Raw genomic sequence first — 25,134 nt, forward strand, 5'->3', positions numbered from 1 at the left:
TAGTTAATCCGAGCTTTGGTTTAAGTGGATCGAACTACCGTGTGATTGACTGTCCCAACAAATTGGTGTTGGGACCAAACACACATGTGAATTCATGTCAGGAGTTTGATGGTCGTCTGTTTGGTTTTAAGATGATTTATTTTGAATCACTAATCAATAAAGATATTTATTTGAAATCGACAGTTGGTATAAAATAAATTTTTGACATCCAAATAAATAGATTTATAATTTTAGTCTTAGATTTCCATTAAATCTGTTAATAAATTATTTATTTATTTTTCTTTGTGTTAGATATTATTGGTCACGTGGTTCATGTGTTCAAGAGCAATGCTTCAAACGTGAAGGACAAAAACAAGCGTACAATGGAGATATGTGATTTACGGTATTACTATTACACATAACATTTGATTACATATTTAGGTTAATAAACTTTATACTTATGACTGTTTGTAACGCTTCTGTAATTTCAGTGGAAACTGTGTGTATCTCACACTATGGGATCATTATGTTTCTGAGCTCTCCAAATATGTTATTGAACATTTTGATGAAGGCCATGCGATAGTTATACTTCAGTTTGGTAGGGTTAAGTATTACACCCGGTTCTGATGGTAAAGGTAACTATGTCTATTGTTTTTAACTTTCGCATGTTTTAACATGTCACTAACTTAAACTAATGTGTCGTATTATAATTTTCGTTTTTTAGAGAAAGTTTATGTGTCGAATTCTTTTGGATCTAATGTTAGCCGTTTCTTTATAAACGACTATTTATTTGAGATTGAAGAATACAAAAACAGGTATATTATTAAACCCATATTCTTTTCATTTATGTATTAAGTTTGTAAATTTATTATTGTATTACTTATTCCTAAATTCATTAAATATTTAATTTTGTAGTTTGGTGGATCTGCTAAATGCCAATGATGTTTCTGTTCGTAAACCGATTCCAGTGAAGATGTTGTCGTCTGTTGATGATGAGTTTTTGAGAGCAACAGATTTTTTTAACATCGGTGATATTTGTACCATTATACCTGTAAGTTAATTATTACAATCTTTATTTTATCCTAATTATCTTTCAAAATTAATTGTATATTTATTAAGTCGACATGTACTATAATGCAGCCTAAAAGTATCATTATCCTTTGTACAATTAAGGCAATCTGCCCAGATACGGAATGGTATTACATTGGGTGTAATATTTGTAGCCGTAAGCTCATGGAAAATAATGGTGAAGATGGAAAGGAGTATGAATGCAAGACAGTAAGATGCAATGTTTTAGGTGTTATCCCTACACCTAGGTATTTATTCAATTCAAATTCAAATGTCTAATTAGTGCATTGTAAAATTATATCTGTTTTAGGTGATCCACAGTTGTACTCTCCTGATTTGTTAAATGGTTTAAAGATGTCAGGCATGCCTAATCATAGATTGGCCCTCAAAGTTGGTGTTCCGATCATGCTATAAGGTATTAATCACAAAAAGGGCTTGTGCAATGGTATGCGCCTTCAAGTTGTTAGTCTCGGTAGGCGTGTAATTGAAGCAAAAGTTGTATCTGGTACGAATATCGGATATCGCACTCTAATTAGTCGAGTAAGTCTTACACCAACTGATAAGAAACTTCCGTTCAAATTAAAAAGAAGTCAGTTTCCTATATCCGTATGTTTTGCCATGATAATCAACAAGAGTCAATGTCAATCATTGTCAAGAGTTGGATTGTATCTTAAAGATCCAGTATTTTCTCACGGTCAGCTTTATGTTGCTTTGTCACGAGTGAAGACTAGAGATGGTATTAAGTTAGTGATACTCGACAAAGAATCAAAACTTATAAATAAAACAACAAATGTTGTTTACAAGGAGATTTTTGGAAACATAGAATGTTAATTGTTTAAATTTCCTATGTAATTCGATTTGAAATCTCATAATAAATGTAATGGTTATAATGTAATTTATTTTGTTCTATACTTTACAACATTTGTACATAACTTTTTGTATTTAATATTTTTTTGGTATCATATATTTAATTTTTTTATTTAATTATAAATATTTTTTTATTTTTAATATTATACATAAATTTTGTGGATATAAACCTGTTTGTTTAAATTTGTTTTATAACATACCTTTTCAATATTTACTTTTTAATTTAAATTATTTAAGATATTTATCATACTATCTAATTAAATATTATTAACTATAGGGTAACTCTACATTATAATAACTAGATAGATTTCATCATTAATTTTCTTGGAACAATAAAACCGTCACTTCTTATATCTATTTTTTAATTTTCCATTTTAATCCTATTTCTTCTTCTTCTTCTTCTTCTTCTTCTTCTTCTTCTTCTTTAACAATACTAAGTTTCTCAAGATAACTAAACTCCTTTAATGGCTACGATTATGAACTGGAGGTATTGTAAACTATTCCGTAAGTATCAATTTGTATTTAGCAATTTAGCAACGTTAGAAAAAGATAATATTGAATCAATTATGTTGTTCGATAATCAGTTTAAACATCAGATACATCAGATCAGCCTCAGGAAGAATTTGCCATGTCAACAAGAAACAAATTTGATAAATGTTTTACATAATTTCTTTCATGATCTTTATCAAGAGGCTTTACCTTATGAACATGTAAGGGAGTGGTTCTTTTACCCTTATCAAAACAAGGTTGTTGCCTGGTTCGAGAATGGAGAGTATAAGAATTTTAAGCCGAAACAACTATTGTCGTGTGATGATTTGGTGATGTTGAGAGAGCTTGACGTGTTAAAGTTAGCAATGCAAGAAAAGAACTTGCGCATCTTTAGTTGGAAGCTGAGGTTAGTTCGAAGGTCAAATGGTTAGAAGAATGTTCTAACTATGAGAATGATTATGAAGATTTTCCCGACAATTTTGAGTCTGATGACGAACATTAAGGTAAAATATAACTCTTTTCGTATTGTTGTTATATTTAATACAAGTAGTAGATGTTAAAGACCTTTTTACACTATCAAAGTTATTATGATTGTTATTCTGAAAGTTTGTTGTCCGATTAGGAAGTAGAGGGTAATATATTAATACTTTACATTACATATTAGACATAGATTTAATAAAAGAATTATATTGACAACATTTTTTTAGACTTAGTAACCACGCTTAGATGTTATTAATTATTAAACATGTTGTTATGTTAAATTAATTTTAATGAATTTTTGTTTTGTTTTTACAAATTTTCAGGTGTTTAGGAATTTGAAGTTTGTGTTGGTTTAACTTTTGAAGATTTGGCTGATGTTTTAATATCAAGAACCAGTTTAGCGGTTTTGTTAATGTCTTTTGTTGGTACTGTTTAATTTAAGTTATTGTAAATTTTAAGTTTGAATGTTTAGACAATGTAATTTGATAATAGTTTTGTAACAAACTATCAACCACTATTATCTTAATTTGACCGTATGTTTAAATTTATTATTTGTAGTGACATGTTCTTTCACTCGCGTGTCACGCGGGTCTATACCCTAGTAATAAATATGTTAATAAAATGACTCATATAAAACACAAATAAAAGTTTTTTTTTCTATAAAAAATGAACACTAATTGTGAAAATTGAACACATGACCTTTGTTCTCTTACTCTAAAACGCTTTCCATTCAATCCAAAGAGTCACTTTTGTAGACTCTTGTGTTAAAACAAAATACTATATAAAATATAAATTTTATTTTTTAACAATTATGGGCCTCTCGGGAAAGTGGGCGGGTCTGTCACCATCCTCACCCTCCCCTTGGGCAATGTCTGGATATAGTAGATAACAAGTCTTCAACACCCTTATGGCCTTATACAACACCGCCACAAATCACGGGTTGGATGCATATGTAATGAATTCTGGGTGATGTTATGTTTTCCTATTTTCTCGTATGTTTCAAGACATGTTACAGTTACATTTTTCAATCGCTTTTGGTATGTTGGTGCTAATCACAGTTATCTGCTTAATTGACCATTGTAAATTACTATGTAAATTGTATTAGCAAAACTAGATTATACGAGCAATTCTCATTCTCACTATACACGCGAAACCCGCCGCATAGCGCGGGGGGGTATTTTCCTAGTTGATGTTTAACTTATTTTTTTAAAATATTATATTTGAAATATATTCTTAAATTAATACACATTTTTAAGGTATATTGGTTTTTATTAATCCCAATTATCACATTTTGGTCGCTGTCGGTCCCAACTAACGAATTGACTGCTGATGGTCCCAATTTTTAACGTATTTGTTCCCAATGGTTCGCAGCTATCAGAATCCTAACATCGTTAGTTGCAGGTCCCCGGAAAAACGTTTTTGGCAGAAAAACTCACATTGTTTTCCGGAAAACTCAACATTTTTGTTCTAAACATATTTGTAACTTTGTATCACACCTTTAGGAACCTTTTTTCTAGTAAAAGCCCAAATTATTGAGGTTGCCGGAACCCTAGAACCATCGTCTGAAACGGTTAGTGGTACTCAAGTGGTGGTGGTTGGTTGGTGGTGAGTCAATTGGTGGTGGTGGCGGTGTTCGGGTGGTGTTTTTTGAAAAAAAAATGTGAGTTTCCCGACCAAAAACGTTTTTCCGGCGACCTGCAACTAACGGTGTTAGGATTCCGTTAGTCGCGGACCGTCGGGAACAAATACATTAAAAGTTAAGCCATCAGCAGCCAATTTGTAAGTTGGGCCGACAACGGCCAAAATAAGATAGTTGGGACTAATAAAACCAATATACCCATTTTAATAGCCACGGAACTCGAAATAATACCCGTGAGTCCGTGGCACATTTCTTGATACCACATGCCCTTTGTGGTACAATGTCAGAATTCAATATGTTGGCCGATGGGAAGCTAGGAGACACTAAATAAGCGTTAGGGAGTTATCTTTCTATGCTTTCATGTTACATTTTGTATTTGTTAAATCAGGCTAACCATAAATTCTCTTAGCTATTAACATGCCTCGTACAGTCGTACTAAAACATAATATTAGAAGAAACATATATAATTACTTAATACGGTTTTAGAAAACACTTACATGTTACACTTGTTGTCTCTGTAGCTAAATGAGACCGTTCCTATATTGAATCTAATTCATGTCTTGACTTATAAACTTGTACAACACACATTATCTTGTTCAAGACTTGCCTGCATTGGTTTTTCTATTACCCTCCTTCGCTATCTTGCGCGGTTGAGAATGGCTTACTTTTTTACACTTGGCGCCTCCACTTCATTCTGCATTCATCTTCGTGACTTGGCTTTGCACCCTTCGACTCGTCGAAGATGAATTTGGTCTTGTCTGATATATTCACGTGACCGGTTACTTGTCTGTCTTCCGTTTCCACTTTATGAGTTTATGGAACTAGTCTCTACTCTGTAGTTCTATAACCATAATCATCTTGACTCTCCGGCCTCTTGGAACCCTATTCATAATAGGCGTTCATATTTGATATTCATCTAAAACAAACAGAGTATGTATTCATACACGCAATCAGTAAAACGTTTATCTTATCGCATATACACTTCCCATGTATGGATTTGAACACGTCCAAAAGCACCAACGTTAAGTCTATCTCGCATTCCCACTCTACTCTTAATCTTCATGCCTCGTACATTAAATAGATCGTTTTGCGTCCCAATTTTCGGATTTGAGTGATCCATTCTCCTTTTTCCTTGTCCAATCCAAGTCTCCAAGCTTCATCTATGGAGGCAAAGTTATAATTCTCCAAGCTTCACCTTTGACTTTCCTCTAATGCCATATGAAATTGCAACATCTATCCCTATGGTTATCTATACATGGTAATTGCGATTCATTCTTAACCCAACAATACATACTTTCCTTAGTATCTTTGACAACGAATCGCTATTAATTTGTTGAAAATTATGTGTTTCTGGTTCTTCTTCCATATTTGTCCATAGCGTACACGAAAACAAGATGCACGTTAGTATTCTATTAAACATTAAATTACACATTTGTATATATCGATTTTTTTGCTGATTTAGGTGGGTTGAAGAAAAAAAATGCTTTTAGGTAGTGGACTAGAATTTAATTGCTTTTAGGTAATCCCCATCTGAGATGGCGGATTACAGGTACACGCAAGCAAGCTTTCCACCTGTGTCTCCAAGTCGGATGCCATGTCAATGGGTAATACACGTGGAATCCTCTATTTGAGATAGAGGATTACATAAACTCATTTTACCAAAATTCACCGTGGACTTACCATATGGAATCTCATTTTTTACCTCCTGGACACGTGTCACAACCCCTGAAATCCTCTATCCAAATAGAGGATTGCCACACAAAGAATCTCATTTTTTACCTCCAACGTTTTCAAAGAGCGAATTTTCGGATTGACCAAAATCTAGGTTGCAAACCGCTTGTGGTGGCGTAACTTCGAGATATTGATCATTGACGATTCTCCATATCGTCTCCATATCATTATTAAATAAGTTTTGGACACTCGAGGTCCCCGCTTCTTCGTCCACTAAGACACCACCTCTTCTCATGTTCCTCCTACGTGTTCTTTGAGGTTGGTTTTGGTTCGGCCTAAGTCAACCGGATCTGTTTGTAGACGTGAAGGATATTGTAAACGCTCTCCTTCATGAATCATCCCCAACATTTGAAACCTAGATTTTGGTCAATCCGAAAATTCGCTCTTTGAAAACGTTGGAGGTAAAAAATGAGATTCTTTGTGTGACAATCCTCTATTTGGATAGAGGATTTCAGGGGTTGTGACACGTGTCCAGAAAGTAAAAAATGAGATTCCATATGGTAGGTCCACGGTGAATTTTGGTAAAATGAGTTTATGTAATCCTCTATCTCAGATAGAGGATTCCACGTGTATTACCCATTGACATGGCATCCGACTTGGAGACACAGGTGGAAAGCTTGCTTGCGTGTACCTGTAATCCGCCATCTCAGATGGAGGATTACCTAAAAGCAATTAAATTCTAGTCCACTACCTAAAAGCACTTTTTTTTCCTCCAATCCACCTAAATCAGCAAAAAAAATCGATATATATCTAGACCACATATATTTATGCACGTAATAGCATTAGGATCACATATACCTAGGGCTGTAAGCGAACAAGACGTTTGGCGGACGTCTGGTCATCCGTTCGGCAAGAAATTCGTTTATGTTTGTTTGTTAACGAACCATACATTGACAAAAAAATTCGTTCGGTAAGCTTAACGGATGAACACGGACAAGGGCCAAGTTCGTTCGATAATGTTCATGAACGTCCGATAACGTTTGTCCGATTACGTCGGTATCATAAGTGTTTAGATATATCAAGTATTGTAATTTAATTGTGGGATTTTTAGTGGTATTAATCAAAATTTTGTATTACCACATATGTCTGATGTCTGTTATAATGATCCACTTTGTGTTAATATATTAAATATCAAGTATATTTGGATGTTATATGGTTTAATTTCAAATTTTTAGGTGAAGTTGTTTGGATTTGTGTTTGGAATTAAATGTAACCGTTTATGTTTGTCCATTAGTGTTCGTTGTCCATTAATATTCACATGTTCGTTTGTCCATTAATGTCCATTAGTGTCCTTTTGTCCATTATTGTCCGTTAACATCTGTTTACGATATTAACGGACGGACATGTACAAACTCAATTTCTTAATGGACGGACAAGGACATGAATTTTCGTTTGGTAAAGTGTTCGTGAACCATCCGTTTGTCCATCAAAAGCTTAACGAACATGCTCTCGTCCGGTTCGGTCCGTGTACACCCCTACAAATACCCATTCTCCTAAATATAGATATTTTATTCTACATGTCAGTTGATTTTTTAAAAAAAGTTGATTTCGTTTTTGTGTCATGCAAACTTATTATTTTAGGTATTGCTACACCTGGGTTTTAACTAATATTATTATTCGTAACGTAATGGTTAAGAAGAGAATCACTCGAACTCTTTTGTTTATTAAATAACCTTTAGTCCATGCATGTGACACAATTCTTATTACTTAATATATAATGTAAATACGTGCATCGATCTCTTTGCACTTATATTATAAGCATTTGCCTACTATTATGTTTATGAAAAGTTCAAACTTTGTTTCTAAAAAATAACTTTTGAGTATAAAGTTAATTGACTAGTAGTTTTAATTTCAAAATCAGTAAAAATTTATAATTTTCGAAAAATGAAACTAGTATAATTATAAAAGTTTCAACTCTAAAGCATCTCACACTATGTGAATCAAAACTTACGAACGATATATAATACATATTAGTACTAAATCGTATACAAAATGTACGAACGCGTATGAACGTCCACAAAGTCTGGCTTTCAACAAATTTTCTATCTTCAAACCATTGTCTTCAACGAGAATTTCAACATAGTCCTTGGCTTCAATTCCTTAAGGGTGTGGCCAAGGATTTCCCTTAAAACAAATTTCGAGTCTTTCCTTAAAGAACGACTGCCTCCCAAACAAACGGAGTAGAAATGCACCACCAGATTTAGATCATATGTCCGAGTTACCATTGGATAAATGGTGTACGTTCTTCGTGATTAGGAAAAGAATAGAAGAAGTTGGTGCTTTAAGAGTTAATATTTCTAGTGGATTGCTTTTCTTTAACTGTCATGACGAGACCCGTAGATCATTAAACTGGACTTGACCAACTCGATCTACACTTATAATAGTTAATTGTAGTTTAAAACACTTTTAATAGCACGCTAGATGATATATTTGATAGTTTTTGTCTTTGGTTCCTTCAACTAATTACAAGTTGCAACATGCAAGAAATTCGTCTCATCAGTGGATAAGGACTATAAAGCTTATGTAACACATGGTGTTATGCATAGTTGTAAGAATCCCGATTAATCGTCAATTAATCATAGTTAATCCTGATTAATTTCAAATCCCTTATTAATCCATAGCGTTCATCCTACCGCCTGAGTAGCGACTAACGATTACTAGTTTACTACAACAGTATGGTGTTACGTATTGTTCCAATACAATAAGTAATTTCATAACAATGTAAATTGTTCTTTGTCGAAAGAATCTAGCAACAATAGACAATTGCAATCCTTATGTTCATGTGATAATATTATACTAGTATTAATCTATTTTCTACAAATAGTATTGTAGTGTTTCTCATGTATTTTATAAAGAAAAATCTGATGCTAACTAATTACTAACATAAAGTTATAACATTAATTAATATTATAATGCGCAGACTTGGCTTACATGTTTTATATTAAGATACATACACGTTTTTTTAAATAGAGTTCATGAACCTAACTAGCTATAAAGTTTTTGTCTTGTACGTTATGCCCTCATTTTTTTAAAAGATATCACAACGATGCCTAATTAACACATTTCCCTTTACTTTTCTTTAGTCGGCTAAAGTCATTAATTAATAGTATAAATATTAAGGTATGATGGGCTTGATTCAAGCAAAGAAAGATGAATTCCAATTCAATTTTGAGTGATGATTTTAACGAGCAGCAGTGGGTGGATCAAGTCAGCAAGAACTTTGAAGACGAAGGTGGCGACGACATAAGTGACATTCCCGTTTGTGTGTTCAATGTCCCTAAAGCAACGAGCCGGTTCAAGCCCGAGGCTTATGTACCTCTAGCTATCGCATTGGGACCTTACCATCACTTTGAGACTCATCTATACCAAATGGAGAGGTTCAAAGTTGCTGCGGTTAAGGCAATCTTGACCATGGATCAAGTCTTAGCATTCGAGTCGTTGGTGATCAATAGGCTCATAGAGAAAGAACCCGTGATCCGTGCTTGTTACCACAAGTATATAAACGTTCAAGATGACACATTGGCTTGGATTTTTGCAATTGATGGCTTGTTCTTGATTGGTCTTTTTACACATTATCTTGATATATCAACCTTGATGCCTAAAAGGTTGAAAAACAATGGTGTACTTTATAGAGACGTGATGGTGCTCGAAAACCAGATTCCTATGTACTTGTTAGAGGAAATATATAAGGCTCTTAGACTCTCACCAGCCGATCAAAATGGTGATCGCGAGTTAATCTTCATGATGAGAAAGTTTTGTGGGGTACACTCTCCTCTCAAATTAGCAAACGATTTGGATTACAACGTTAGGATGGGTTGTTTGCATTTGCTTGATCTTATGTATCATTCTATTGTCAACAATCAAGATGCCCCACAAGCTCCTCAGATAGGAGTACTTTGGGAAGACAATGATGTTGATATAAAAAAGATTGCGAATGGTGATGATGACGACGACGACATAAAAGAAAACATAGAAGAGGTAATGGAAATGGGATTACGCATTGGAATGAGAGGAAAAGCCGATCGTCCAATAAAGGTCATCAAGAACATTCCCTGGGAGAAGATATCGAATTTGCTAGGTCTAAAAACAAGGAAACAAGACAAAGAAGAAGACGATGATCAACCCATTGTCACAGAAATTGAAGTCCCCTCGGTGTCGTCTCTCAGCAAACACGCTCAAGTCAAATTCAGGTGCACAAATGGAGGTATTAGTCGGTTATATAATTATTGTTCTTTAGAATGGGTTTAGCTTTATTTGCTAGAAAACTGGGCAACACAACAATCCAGATGCAACAAGGCAGTGTTGTAAAACTCGTTAGATGGCCTACCCCCTTGTAGGGAGTACTTGAATTACTCAGTGAGTACTCGACTTGTACTCGAACATAATTATATTATAAAATAATTATTGGATATTATATACACGTTAAGACAAGCATAATTCGCGTTAGAATAAGCATAATTCATATAAAAAACATGATTCAAAAAATTCATGTTTTGTTGTTATTTTTAACTTTTTACTAAAAAAAATAATAAAAAAATGGTGGTGGCCGATTTGACCTTGGAGGCCGAGTTATCCCGAGTACTTCGACTTTTAACCGAGTTGGACCTTTGCGAGTAATAACGACCGAGTTGGGAAAATGCAGCAAGGTTGATGTCTGAGGACCTTGGAATCGCCGATTCCAACGCCTTGGAATCTGACTTTCACAACACTGCAACAAGGACAATCAGACGATAGAGTTTGCGTATGGGATTCTTAAGGTTGCAAAACATGATTATCCATGATGATATTTGCAACCGCCTTCTTGATCCCAAATGACCAGTTTTCTAATAGCGTAGTTAAGTTTGGCTACTTGCTAGTTATTAATTATAATGAGAAATCATGAATTCTATTATGTATAAAGGACATTAAGTTCGACGAAAACAAAGCGACTCTTTATCTTCCAACAATTACTCTTGAGGATTACTCTGAAGTCATATTGAGAAATCTTCTAGCATATGAAGTGGCAACATCTAGCTCAACACCAGAACTGGCGCGATATGTGGACTTGATGAGTGGCATCGTTGACACCGAGGTGGATGTCAAGTTACTAAGAGATAAGGGCATAATTAAAGGAAACATGAATGACAAAGACATAGCTGATCTCTTCAATGGGATGAATAAGAGTAGCTTTTACGTGAGTTACAACAAGACAATTGAAGACCTCAAAGAGTATTACAACAAAAGACCGATGATCAAGGCTTGGAGGTTTGTTAAAAAAGATCTGGTCTTCTCAAAGAAAGTTGCAACCGTTGTGTTGGCAATTTTCGTGAGCTTGCTCATGATTCTATACTCGTTCTGTGAAGTTTATGGTTGTTCAAGGCTCTTCGATAGGAAATAAGGGTCAAAAACCATGTCATAATACTTAGATGTGCATATAATTAGTTTTGTAATTAAGTTTGTTTAATATCTTTCTTTCATAGTTTCCATGCAATAAGAATATTATGTTTCATCAATATGCGAAATATTACAAGTTTAAATCTAAATAGAAATATGCATGAGTTGAGTATATTTGGTAAGACCATCGGAGGTGTCGAATGAGATTTTTGAGTTCGCAACGTAGTCGACACATAGACATTTGAGCTTTCACATATCACACCAAGGTTGTATGTATTGTGGTGTGCGTGAAGCCGTGAAATGTGAAACATCGAGTGGGTGAGGTAGAGTGAAAACATTTTGATATGTACTTCTACCAAAAATGTTATTGATCATGTGATTTTTTAAGGATAGGATATGACAAGTAAGAGAGCCATGTACATTTAGCCTAACCATGCTTTATATATGTCTTACAAAAATCACAAACCAACATAAATATTTCGGGCATGAGGACTCCAAAATAATTCAAAGAGACATTAACACAATATTTCGATTGCAACATGTGCTAAAAGCATTCTCGTCTTTCTTTTTACATGTTCAAGCCATATTAACGACAAATGTAAATACTCAGTGTCTCCAACTTGTATAAGAGCATTCTCATTGGACTCCTAATCCTCGTCCATATAATTTAGCTAAAAATCAATTTATCTTTATAATTTTTTCACGTTTTTAAGGTTCTATACATCCAATTCCCCATATCTATCTATGTTAATATAAATAGTTTTCTTTATTACTACATTTTTTCTTTACGTCACAACCACCTGTAAAAAAATATAGAGATATATAAGGACACAATATTCTTGTGAAACAAAGCTAACCTACCATATGTCACATTTCTCACGTCTTGGAGAGTACAATGTACGAAATAAATTAAGGTGATCATCATGTATTCACAAGTGAGAATATGGGATCTGGAAATTTAATTTAGTAAAAAAAAAACATTTATATTTATTTGTAAATGCCATTTATCTGGTAAGGCACGCCCTCTAAATAAACAATAAGAATTGGAAATGTAGCTTTTAACTCAAATGACTTGTTGTGATGACATAAAGTGATTTTGTTTAATGACTGTAATCTAAAACGGGGATAGGAGGTTCATTAAGGCCTATTATTGTACCAATCATCACACGCATATCTTTAATAGCAAAATGAATTATTGCGGTCTAATATGACTTTGTAAAACCTAAACCAGCTCGCTAACACATGACGATACCCATTAGTGTATTAATCTTCATATTGTGTCGTTAACACCATATGATTTGTTATTGGCTGATGTGACTTTATGTTACCTAAATCAACTCGTGAACACATGACAATGCCAATGAAATACTATTAGTGTGTAAATCATCATACACACTCTTATTAAAACCAAAATAACATATTATGACATATTGTAATTTTGTGTAACATAAACCAACTCACTAGACCACATGACAAAGTTCACTAAGGCAAATTATCATTTTACACATGCCTTTGAAATCAAACTGATTTGCTATGACATAGTAAGACTTTATGTAACATAAACCAACTGATCACTTGACAAGACCCATTAGTTTACTAATCATAATACACATATATCAAAATGACTTGGTCTGGGCCTAACATGACTCTGTATAACCGAAACAAACTCAGTAACACACTAACACACGACAAGGCTCATTAATACTTACCAATGTAATAATCATCACGCACATTTATTTAATATCAAAATGAGATACTACTATACGTGTTGTTGAACAAAACATGACTTGTCATGCATTAATTAGTCATAACAAGATATATATTACAGATGGATCATCATGCCTGTCGCAACCTAGGTTCGCTAACAATCGTTTAAAAGCATTAGTAATACCATCCAAAATCTTTCCTTTAGCATCTTCGGTGAGTGAATACGAATGAATTTAGTTTACACGTGTACCAATGGTCCTCAGTCGACCCTTAGTGATACTTATTTACCCGGGGATTACTGCCAAGTGTTCGCACTTTTATCTTTTTGTTTTTAGCGGGATCCACTGTTAATTCGTCAGTAATGCACGACATATCTCATTCGTCGGTATATGGTAATGCTCGAGCATTTTTCTAATAGCGATATAATGACTCAAATAAGACCATTGCATGAATCCGTTTATGATTTCGTGTTAGCTAGTTTCCTTCATGTTATTGATCATTGGCGAAGTTTAATTGAGGCCAGGGGTGGCCCTGGCCCCACTGTTTTTGTGCGTAGTAGAGTAAATTTACCCGTTTTCGACTGAAAAATGAGGCCGCCCCCCTCGTTTATGAAATTTTGTATACGTTTTGAGTTCGGACCCCTCGGTGCCTCAGTCCAACCTTCGTCACTGCTATTGATAATGTCCATAGATTTTCTCGAAGTTTTTAGGCTTTCATTTAGGTGCTATTCTTTTCTAGTTTTCTTATCCAAACTGAAATTAATAGACAATTAGTTTCAATATTGTTATTGCACAAGGGTTTACTTATTTATTTTATTATAATTTTAGTACGTGTACTCTACGCCTACATAATACACTGCATGCTTACCATTTAAATACAATTTATATAAATCACGTAAGTATAAGTGACTAATTCTACAAATGAAGCAAATGCAAATATCCTTTTCAAGCCCCTATTTGGTATATTACTAAATATTAGTTTATATCCTATAATGACTAAAACTAAAATCATGTCTATCTTTTGTATTAACAACGCTTGAAACTAACCTCAATACCCGAGTGAGTCTTTCTAAGACGGGATATTAGTTTCTTAATCTATATACGGGAAGGGTCTTGCATACTTCTTATTTTGGTTTGTAAGACTGACTATGCATAATTTTGATTAACATATTAAGTTTAATTAACGGCGTTTTTAATTATGTTGGATAAGCATGTTTTTAATTTATGTTAGATAAGCTGTTTATTATCTTGCTTAACTGATAAATAATAATCATAGTACTTTGACCCAGTAATTAACTAACTTTTACTTTTCAATGAACTTACGAGTTTTCTATGTATTCCCTTTAAAGAGACAATATTCAGAAATAAGCAACAAAAAAAAAAAATATTGTATATTTGATTAATAATAGATAAAAGAAAATATAGGAAAATAAAAAGAAAAGAAACCTGTTAATAATTGGACAATGGTACTTGGATAATACAAATTTTTTTTATGTATTATTATTAGGTTGTTTTACAAGACATTTACACTATCAAAGTTAAATAGATTGAAACGAAGTTGAAAGATTAATGGCCTCCAACCATGCATGCATTTACTCATTTAGCAACCAAGCCCCTTAGTGCAGAATGACTCTAAAACGATTCATGAAAAGCATGGTACGGTGCCCTACTAGAACATTGGGTTTTCTTGGTCGCAAACGGTAGCCATTATCCTATGGTTACCGAAAAAGCGGTGGAGAAAGCACACATCGTAGTTGCCTTGTTCCGGTTGTTGCTATATTTTTGCAACCGGACTTTGCAACAAAAAAATGGTCACAATTGTTGTGACCGCTTTTCTTGAGATCCGAACCTTGGGTGGCTTACATAGACGTTTATGTTACTTTGGTTGCAAGAAAAGAATACATTAAATATATGCATGTATTTTTGAAAGTTAGGAAAGGTACGTATCATGAATATGTCAAATACGTAACAAGAATGATAATGATAGATTTATATCTTAAACACACATATGTTGATTTGACTTTACAACACAGAATAACTATAAAAGAGGCATAATCTTGCAAATATGGGTTTACAAATTCCCATTGACATCTTTCTCTTTGGCCTCCAAAGAGCAAACATTGAAACATGACCACAACCACATTAATATTCTCTTCAGCCTCCAAAGAACAAAGATGGGTTGATCAAATTAGCAAGAAATTCATCCGGGAAATCTCGATTGATATTTCCACTGAAAACCCTATTTGCGTTTTCAATATTCCAAAATCGATTACCGTCTTTAAACCCGAAGCTTATCTCCCTCATATGATTGCTTTAGGTCCATATCATCACATGGTTCCACATTTATATCATATGGAACGGAACAAGATTTCATGTGCTAAGTCTTTCTGCGACGGTCAAGGAAAAATCAAGTTTCGTGAAATATTAATCAAGAAACTTAAGGAACTCGACCATGTTGTCCGAGGTTGCTACCATAGCTATCTGGACTTGGATGACAATACGTTATCTTGGATCGTAGCGATAGATGGTTTATTCTTGATTAATCTTTTGCAAGACTATTTAAATTTGGTTGAGCTTGGAAATAGAAAGGTGGTAGGACACACCACCCTTTCTAGGGACTTAATGTTTCTAGAGAATCAAATCCCCTTTGTTGTATTGAAAGAAATTTATACGATTATGAAAACGAGTTTATCTGAAACAGATGTTGATGATTCGAAGCTTGTTTTGATGATGGAACGGTTTTGTCTAGCAAACTCTCCAATCCAAATGTCATCAACGGCTTCATGCTCTTACAATGAAACAAGCCACTTGCATTTGTTGGATCTCATGTACCATTTGATAGTCAACAACGGTTTTCCTGAAACCGAAAGATCTTTTCAAGAAGGAGAGAGCTCCGAAAGCCGAAATAGCTCACAGGATTTGGAGGACATTGAAGAGGATATGAACTCAGCTTGTGATAATATTGGTGAGATAACAAAACTAGCCATGAAGTTTGGGATTGGTAGAAAAATATTGAAGCCAGTCCAGGTTATACAAGACATACCATGGGATAAGATATTAACCATTTCAGGGCAAAAAGCTGTTAAGGATCCTGATAACAATGAAGGTCTTGTGGTGGAAGAGATTAAAATACCATCTGTATACTCACTACACTACTATGCTGGTATAACATTCAAGTCAACAAGTGAGGGTATAAGGGGCATTAAGTTTGTGGAAGAAGAAGCTACTTTATATCTGCCTATAATAACTCTAGATCATAATTCAGAAGTAATAATAAGGAACTTGGTTGCTTATGAAACCGCTATGAACTATTCAAATTCCGGTCTCTCATTTTCACAATTTATCGATCTATTAAGTGGAATTATCGATAGTGCTGAGGATGCAAGATTGTTAAAGGAAAAAGGGATTGTTAAAGGCGAACTAACTAACGATGGGATAGCCGAGTTATTCAATGGGATAAACAAAACGACCAGGAATGCCGGTAACAAGACCGCTGCGAAGATTAATAAGTACTACAAGAAGAGGTTGACTGTTAGGATGTTTAAGTTCATGAAGAAACGGTGGTTTTCGTTATGGAAGGAGGCTGCTCATTTGTTGAGTGTTGTGTTGATGTTGTTGTTCTTGTTGTACTCGTTTTGCGAGTTCTATGGCTGTCCTAGGCTCTTTCGCGGCAGCGACTAGACAAGCATAAGTAAATATTTGTTTCATAACATGTTTTAGTAATTTGATTCTTTCATTTGTTACACTTGTTACACTTGTTTAAGCATGTATATAGCAGGTTTGTACATTGTATAGTCTTGTGATTTCTTTTCCTCAAATGAATAATATGAAATACTTAAAGCACCTTTTTCTCCGCGCCAATCAAGCTAGTTGACTAAATTCAAATATGAAAATAATTCTTTAAATTTTTTATATAACGAAAATACTATAAAGGACATAATTAGCAAGAGACTAGTTGCTAGAATGGAAACATAATCCAGGAATTTAACTAGTACAAGAAGTGTTAGGGTTACACATCCGGCGAATTAGTATAAATTCACTATATATATGATTGAGATTCTTCAAAGAGCATTTAGCCTAATGATATCTTGGTTTATTTTGAAGAGCCTCCTTTCTTGGAGGCCGAGGATTCGATCCCGATGGTAGACTTAGTGTATCATTATTGATTTTATAACTAATGGAGAGCAGAACCACTAACAGACGAGCGTATAACACGTTTAAAAAATGTAGTATTTTGTTTGATAAACCATTTTGGTCATGAAAAAAGTTGTTTATTTAAAAATTAAATAAAAAGGATTGTTAGCCTAAGAAGGGTCTGATATCATATATAGCCCCTAGCCCCGTATAACACATTTAAAAAAAACGTTTAAACGAAGATACTTATCGTTTAAAATAATGAATATACTCATCGTGTTAAGATACTTAACGTTGTTACAACCATAATTTTTTTTGACTTAGTTTGTGTTTGTTAGAATTAAAAAAAAAAATCTAGGCTAGAACCAAAGATTAATCATCTTACTTAATTTTGAAATTACCAATTTTGTTTAAAGTGTTGGGACCTATATATCTTATATTTAGCCCCGTGATCTAATATTGGACTTGTAGTTTTGTGCTAGCTAGGGTCGACCAATTCGTCTTGTTTTCCATGTCAAGACACAAGAGATATACGATAGATTACTCAAAAGACACCACCAGTTTTGATTGGATAATATATATTATCACTAGTTATCCAATAATAATTTTGTTTCTTGTGGCCGGTAGTGATCTCTATCTTCTCTATTTTATCTTCTTGCAAAATGATGATAGTATGCACATATATATTCTTCTGTGAAATTTCAGCACATTTTTCACACCTAAACTATATATTTTCAAATATTCAAATAATAATATTTACATGTTTAACCATCCACATGAAGCATTTGAGCTTATACAATATAAAGTCATAGTGTTACATCTTGTATCATTTCATGAGAACACATTTTGCGAGTATATCGAATGGCTTCTTTAAACCCGTTTTTAAATCCGATGCCTGGTCAGAAACCATGGGTGGATCAGATAAGCATAGCCTTAAAAACCCAAATTGCAATCACAATAGATACACCTCCAGTTTCCATATTTGAAGTTCCCAAAATCATAAAATCAGAAAAGCCGGAAGCGTACGTACCTCAACAAGTAGGCCTCGGACCAAATAACCATTTTCAGCTCGAGCTTTATCACAAGGTCGAGCAGAAGAAGCTAAACGCGGTGAAAAGGGTAGTGAAGCCTCATCAAGTTCTTGACTATGAAGAAGAGATAGTAGAAAAGGTTAAAAAGATTATCCCGTTGGTTCGTGTTTGCTACGAGTTGTTCCATCAGGCGGATGACAATATGATGGCTTGGTTGTTGACTATTGATGGAATGTTCTTGATTGATAAACTGAATGCTTATTCAGATCAAGGTTATGCGACCGGCGTGAATGAAGTGGCGAATGATATGATTATGTTAGAGAATCAAATTCCTCTTGTGGTGTTGAAGGAAATCCAGAAGGCCTTATTGGGACAAAAAGCTAATGAGCAGGAACATTCATTGGAATCCAAGTTTAGGTATTTTTGTAAGGCACATTCATTGTTTGTGCTTTCACAAGAGAATATCGATTTTAATCGAGTTAACCACTTGCTTGATTATATGTATAAGTCCATCGTGAACAACGAAAAATTTATACCTAGAGAAGTCGGTTTCAGAAACCCTGAAAGTGATTCAGAGTCTGAAACCGAGGCTAAACAAGAATTGTTTGAAGCTATTATGCAATTTGCCGGAGTGATGCCCGGGGCTCAACCTATCCGGCAAGTCATTGAATTTATAATGCAAAGGTTTCCTGAAATCACGGAGGGACCAGCAGCCAACGAGATTGAGGTGCCTTCGGTTTCAGAACTACACAAAGTTGCTCGTGTGGAGTTTCGTTTGTCGCCTAAAAATGAAGGCATACGAAACATAAACTTTGTCCAAGGGAAAGTGCGGTATTGTTATCTTCCTCTAATGACAATTAACCGCGATTCGGAGGTTGTTTTGAGAAACTTGATGGCTTATGAGAAGCTAATGGCAAAGAACAACTTTATGGATGGATATGGTCTTGAGCTCACCGAATATGTGGATTTCATGTGTGGGATAATCGACAAGGAGCGAGACGTTGAGTTGCTACGTGAGCAGAAGATCATCGAAGGTGATTTGAGCGACGAGGAGATTGTTAAATTGTTTAATGGAATAGGGAAATCGTGTCTTAAAATGAATGGTGAGTCTGAGTTGAGGAAGACAGTGGCTCAACTAAACATGGTTTACGAAAGCACACCGAGGATTTGGGTTCTAAGGAGGATTGAGAGGCGATTTATGTCTTCGATCAAGGTTATCACAGTGCTCGTTAGCGTTGCGAGCACACTGCTCTTCTTTCGGGAGGTGTATTTGACGGTTTATGGTACGGATTCATACCATATGAGGGTGGCTCGTTTTCTTCAGATCAGATTCAGTCGGATGAGATTGGGTGGTTTACTTCGTTCCTACTTTGGTCCAAGGGAACCACCACCACCAAGTGAACTTATCTAAGCAATAGCTATATTAATCATGTTGTTTAGTTATTTGTGTTTGTGTTATTAGTGGTTGAAATTAGGGTTGTAAGTGAACTGGACGTCAGGCTATCGTTCGGTGGGAAGTTTGTTTATGTTCGTCTGTTTAATAAACGAACCGGACACGAACAAAAAATTTAGTTCGGCAAGTTTAACGGATGAGCATGGACAATGGTCGCGTTCGTTCAATAGTGTTTGTAAACGTCCCGTAACATCCGTTCGATTACATTTGGCGACGTCCGTTTAATAGTGTTGTGTATGTTGAAAATCCTTGAAGATTGGAGAATTTGAAGCTTTTTTCTTGTAAAAGACTTGAAGTTTGTGGGTTTTGAATTCGAAGACATTATCTTGATATGATTATGTTTTGGTTATTATGTTAAGTGTTAAGTATTTTTGTATAGCATGTCGTGCAATGTTCATTAGTGTTTACGTTTAATAGATTTTGATATGTTAATGTTTGTTTGTCCATTAATGCTCATTAGTGTCAATTAGTGTTCGTTTGTCCATTAGTGTTTGTTAGCGTCCCTTTACAATAATATCGAACGGACACAACAGACTCAATTCCTTAATGAGCGGACACGGACACAAATTTCCGTTCGATAGAGTGTTCGTGAACCGGACGTTTGTCCGACAAAAGCTTAACGAAATTTTGATATTTTGTGCCACTGAGTCACTGACATTATGTAGCTAATTGAACTATTATCTAATGTCTTTATTTTCAAGATATTTCAAGATCAGATTATTATTAGATGTAGCCTTAAGCCTTATGAAATACAGCAACAATACAAAGGTACTTAAACCACACAATGCAGCAGATTTTTTCATTCTCGTTCATTCGATAGCATCAAATGTGTTTCACGTGATTTCGTCTTATTAGACAATATTTCTTGTAGTGCACGTACAATCCAAAATATCGAGTATACGATTACGTAGCATGATTTTCAAGACCAGAGCCTAATTTAACAACTTTTTATAACTATGGGAAAGATCAAGTCCCGGTCGAAATTCTTCCGGTGTTTGATCGGGCTGGTGCAAGTCGCTTGCAACAAGGCTGCTTTCAGTGAGCTGGGTTTTATTAAAGGCTAAAAAGGAGTTGATATATTGAATTGGTATCAGAGCTAACGTTCTGATATGCACCGATTAATAGCTCCTCCTCAAGCTAACGTTCGCCGCGATCACTATACCCTTGATCCGCCTCACCGCCGATCAAAGTTAACTCGATTATCGATTTCTTGAACTTGGCTCTGATACCAATTCAAGTCCCGTATCGATAATCAACACACGAATATTAAACGAATAACTCTCGTTTATATTAATCAAAAAATATAACTCTAAAAACTAATTACAACTCTCAAACCCTAACTCGGTTTGACTCTTGATGAACCCTAACTTGGTTGCACCAACTCCACCCCTAGATGAACCCTAACTCGGTTACATCTCACATCACCACTCTCTATAATGTCTAACCCTGACATGTTTATTTAGGACTAACCTAACTTGCTATCAAAGACATTACCTATTATAATTACAATACAATTAGGAAACATAACCACTATGACCTACTTGTCAATATTGGTCCCTCAAGTTCACCAACATGTGACTTGGAGTCTAAAATTACGTCCAACAAAAGATATTTTGTCTACAACAACTTCTTGATAAATATATACCATCAACAATTCAACATCCATACGTGACTATCTCACATGAAGTTCACATATATGCATTAGTTAATCAAATATTATGTATATTCGAAAACATTGATTCGACTGGTTGGATCATCGGATTGGTTTGAAGAACTAGATGACGATAATTTGATTAATACCTTTAAAATATATTGAAAATTTTCAAGATAAAATATAGTATAAATTTGATTTTATGATTAAGAGAATAACAACTTTATAATAATATATGGTAAACTTAACCAGATTACTTTTTCTGATGATTTGTATTCATGGGTATGAGATTTTGATGCAGATGATTACTACAAACGTATTAGTGGCATGCTCTTAAAGGATGCGGGTCTTTCAACTAGAGAGAACCGCTTTCTGCCTATCAAGGTCAACGTTCTTTTTTGGCGGGTTTCTAATATAGATCCTCTTTTAACTAGATCGAATATGGTTGTGCGAGGGGTTGACATCCCATCAATGTGGGATCGTGGCTAGAATGTACAATTTAATTACAACATGCGGTTAGATATTTCTACAATCTTAGCTTGGCCGGTTTGATTCCTTGTTGGTGTCGAACAAGAAAAGGAACATTAGTCGCAACATTATTCTGGCGGCTTCATAACGACCGGTTATTCTGATAGGTGCATTTTAAGTACTGATATTTATGTGCTAATTAAAAATGCATTGATATTGTTATTAAATATATACCTTTTAAGTTGTTTTTGTATCGATTAGGTCATAAATAAACGAGCTTAAAACAATATAATAATAATAGCAATAGTAATACTAATAGCAGTAACAACAACAAGAAAAATGTACACGTAACTAGTTCAAAGTGGAAAATGATGGTTAGTATTGTTATTTGTGATTAATTCTTAAAATAAGTTTGTGATGCTTGGGCTCCTATTATATGGGCAAAACATTTATTGGGCTCATGCTGCAACAAAAAGGTAGACGTGCACAAATCGGGTTCACTTGGAAAACTCGAACCAGTTCGGAACCGGTTTTTTTCACATCGGATAGGAAATGGCACCGGTTCCAGTCAGGAACTGGTTCGGTTCCCGACCCGAACCGATGCCCTGAAATGCTAACTTTTAGGAACCGGGTAGGGTAGGAACCGGAACCAGTTATTACGTAAAAACCGGTTCCACCGTTTTTTTTTAAATTCAAATATTCTAGCCGTTAGAAACCGGTTCCAACGGCTATATAGTCGTTTTTGACCGTTGGAACCGGTTTTTTTTACTATATTTAGCTTATATTCATTCCATAAATAGCAAGGTATGAAGGTGTACTTGTTAAACCACTTTCAAAAGTATAAAACACACTCCAAAATACAATTAAGCTTAAACCGACAACAACTGGCAACTATTGACGACGTTATTATGGTGATCGAAACAACAAGATGCCCCGATGTTTGGGTTCATTACGATTTGTGTCTCATGACCGACTCACAGGAGATGGCTCGTTGCAAATATTGCTCGAAGTTTCTTAAAGCAGGGTCCAACTCGACATTACGAAAACATACGAATAAGTATTGTCGAGAGAAAATAAGTTTGGATGCTAAAAAAGCGGAAGTGGGAGAGTCGTCCGGCTCTACAACCCAAGCATCTACCACCGGTGACAACGCTTAATCGTTGTAGAACGCCGGATTAAAATGACGGACTTTGTTTTTTAGTTTTAGTTGTTATGTTTAGTATCGTTTATGTTTTAATAATGTTTGTAATAGTTATTGTTTAAATAAATAAAATGTTCGTCGTTATTAAAAAAGTAACAAAAAATTAAGCATGACTAACAAAAGTAGTTATAATTAAACAAATCAAGACTAAATATTAGTTGAACTTGTTACAAATAATTTTACTAAAACAAATAAAAACACAAATTACAACTCTTCTTCGTCTTCATTCTCGTCTTCACTCTCGTCTTCGTTATCTGAAGAAACTCCGTCCTCCGCCTCCTCATCATGAATAGGACGCTCTATTGGTATTTCGTCTTCAAAGTTCGCCTTGTGTTGTACACGATCCACCGCATCCAAATGGTCCTTTAGGCAAATGCAAACCTCTAGAGACTCGGGAGTTAATTTTGTTCTTCGCATAGATAACACCCTCCCACTAAGAGAAAAAACCGATTCGGAAGCAATCGTTGAGGCTTGTACGGCAAGCAAATCACGAGCCATGGCGGTAGAACGGGAAATTCGTTTTGTTTTCCTTTCTACCAAGCCAACAAATCAATAGAGCGAATTTCGTCGACCGTTGCGCCCTCAACATAGTTTGCTCCATTATACCGACCAAGTTCGCTAGTTGGTGTGTTTCCTCTTTGCTTAGATGCCGATTCACGAACCGCATTCATCAAGTTTATAAGTGGGTCATTGCACAACCTACTATTTGTTGTTTTTTTCACAAAAGAAGATCTCGTGCTTGGACCATACATTTGAAAATAATGGTCATAAAGGTCTTGAAGGTTTTTGTTGAACTTTTCTTTCGCTTCCGTCGACAACTTCGGGTCGATCTCGTGCATACCCAAGTTGTCGAATATTTCCTCAATCGTTGTCTCAACCCCATGAACATTCCAATAGGGGTTTAATGCGGCGGCATAAGTAACGCCTTGCAATATGGCTTCTCGATGTGCTTTCTCAAAGTGGAGTTGGAATCGTGCTTTAATTGTGCTCCACATAGTTTGCAATGAGCCTTTTGATAACCTTCGTCATTGATAACCAAATCCCAATTCTTCCATATGTCTTGGTTGCAGTTATGGTTGACAACCGTAACAACATTTCGGTCCTCCGTGGCCGGAACGGGTTCAACAAAAACACTCTTCTTAGCCTTCTTGTTAGTTTTTTTGATGGGTGCCATAATAATATTTAGTTGGATGGTCGGGTAACGGTTTGCTAAAGGAGAAGTATTTTAGTTTTTTTTTGAGTTTTGTGGTGAAACAAGTAATGAAAAACAACTAATATAGGTTTCGGGCTACAAGAACCGGTTCCAACGGCTATATTACCGTTGGAACCGGTTCCAACGGCTATATTACCGTTGGAACCGGTTACAACGGCTATTTTGTGTCTCAAAAACCGGTTCCAACGGCTATATTACCGTTGGAACCGGTTCCAACGGCTAGTTTGACCTGTGTTTGACCTTTTTAAAAAAAACCCGCCGGAACCGGTTTTTTCGGGTAGGAACCGAACCGGGTACATTTAGGAACCGGGTAGGAACCGCTTGAGAAATACAAATATGGGAACCGGGTATGATTTTCGGGTACAAAAATACCCAGACCGGGTATTAGGTCCATCGGGTAGGAACTGGAACCGGTTCCGGGTCGGTTCCATCGGTTCGGTTCCGGAACCGGTTTTTTTATGCACGTCTATAAAAAGGGAATTATAAAGAAATTGTAAAACAACGTGAATCGAGAACAACCAAAATTCACCATCAATATGCAAGACTAGACGATCCATTGATCATCTCGGGTGTAGGGTTCATATGCGTAAACAATAGACGTTTAAAGTTTTTGGATTAAGATTGAGTTTTGTGGGCATGTTAAGGCTTTGA

At 35.2% G+C, this 25,134-nt stretch overlaps 3 protein-coding genes across 3 annotated transcripts; all 3 read left to right on the forward strand.

Moving 5' to 3' along the window:
• The first annotated feature begins 9,403 nt into the window (after positions 1–9,403).
• On the forward strand, positions 9,404–11,630 carry LOC143599023 (putative UPF0481 protein At3g02645). Its single transcript, XM_077077090.1, has 2 exons — positions 9,404–10,464; positions 11,153–11,630. Exons 1-2 carry the CDS (start codon positions 9,404–9,406, stop codon positions 11,628–11,630), a joined length of 1,539 nt encoding a protein of 512 aa, XP_076933205.1.
• Positions 11,631–15,459: 3,829 nt separating this feature from the next.
• LOC143599020 (putative UPF0481 protein At3g02645) lies at positions 15,460–17,013 on the forward strand. Its single transcript, XM_077077087.1, has one exon. The coding sequence runs from the start codon at positions 15,460–15,462 to the stop codon at positions 17,011–17,013; it is 1,554 nt and encodes a 517-aa protein (XP_076933202.1).
• Positions 17,014–18,130: 1,117 nt separating this feature from the next.
• LOC143599025 (putative UPF0481 protein At3g02645) lies at positions 18,131–20,041 on the forward strand. Its single transcript, XM_077077092.1, has one exon. It carries the CDS (start codon positions 18,328–18,330, stop codon positions 19,906–19,908), a length of 1,581 nt encoding a protein of 526 aa, XP_076933207.1. The 5' UTR covers positions 18,131–18,327; the 3' UTR covers positions 19,909–20,041.
• Positions 20,042–25,134: the final 5,093 nt, after the last annotated feature.

Source organism: Bidens hawaiensis, unplaced genomic scaffold (assembly GCF_021521415.1).
Source record: "Bidens hawaiensis isolate Kalapana, Puna unplaced genomic scaffold, B.hawaiensis_p1.1 tig00051398_1, whole genome shotgun sequence".
Taxonomy (NCBI): Eukaryota; Viridiplantae; Streptophyta; class Magnoliopsida; order Asterales; family Asteraceae; genus Bidens; species Bidens hawaiensis.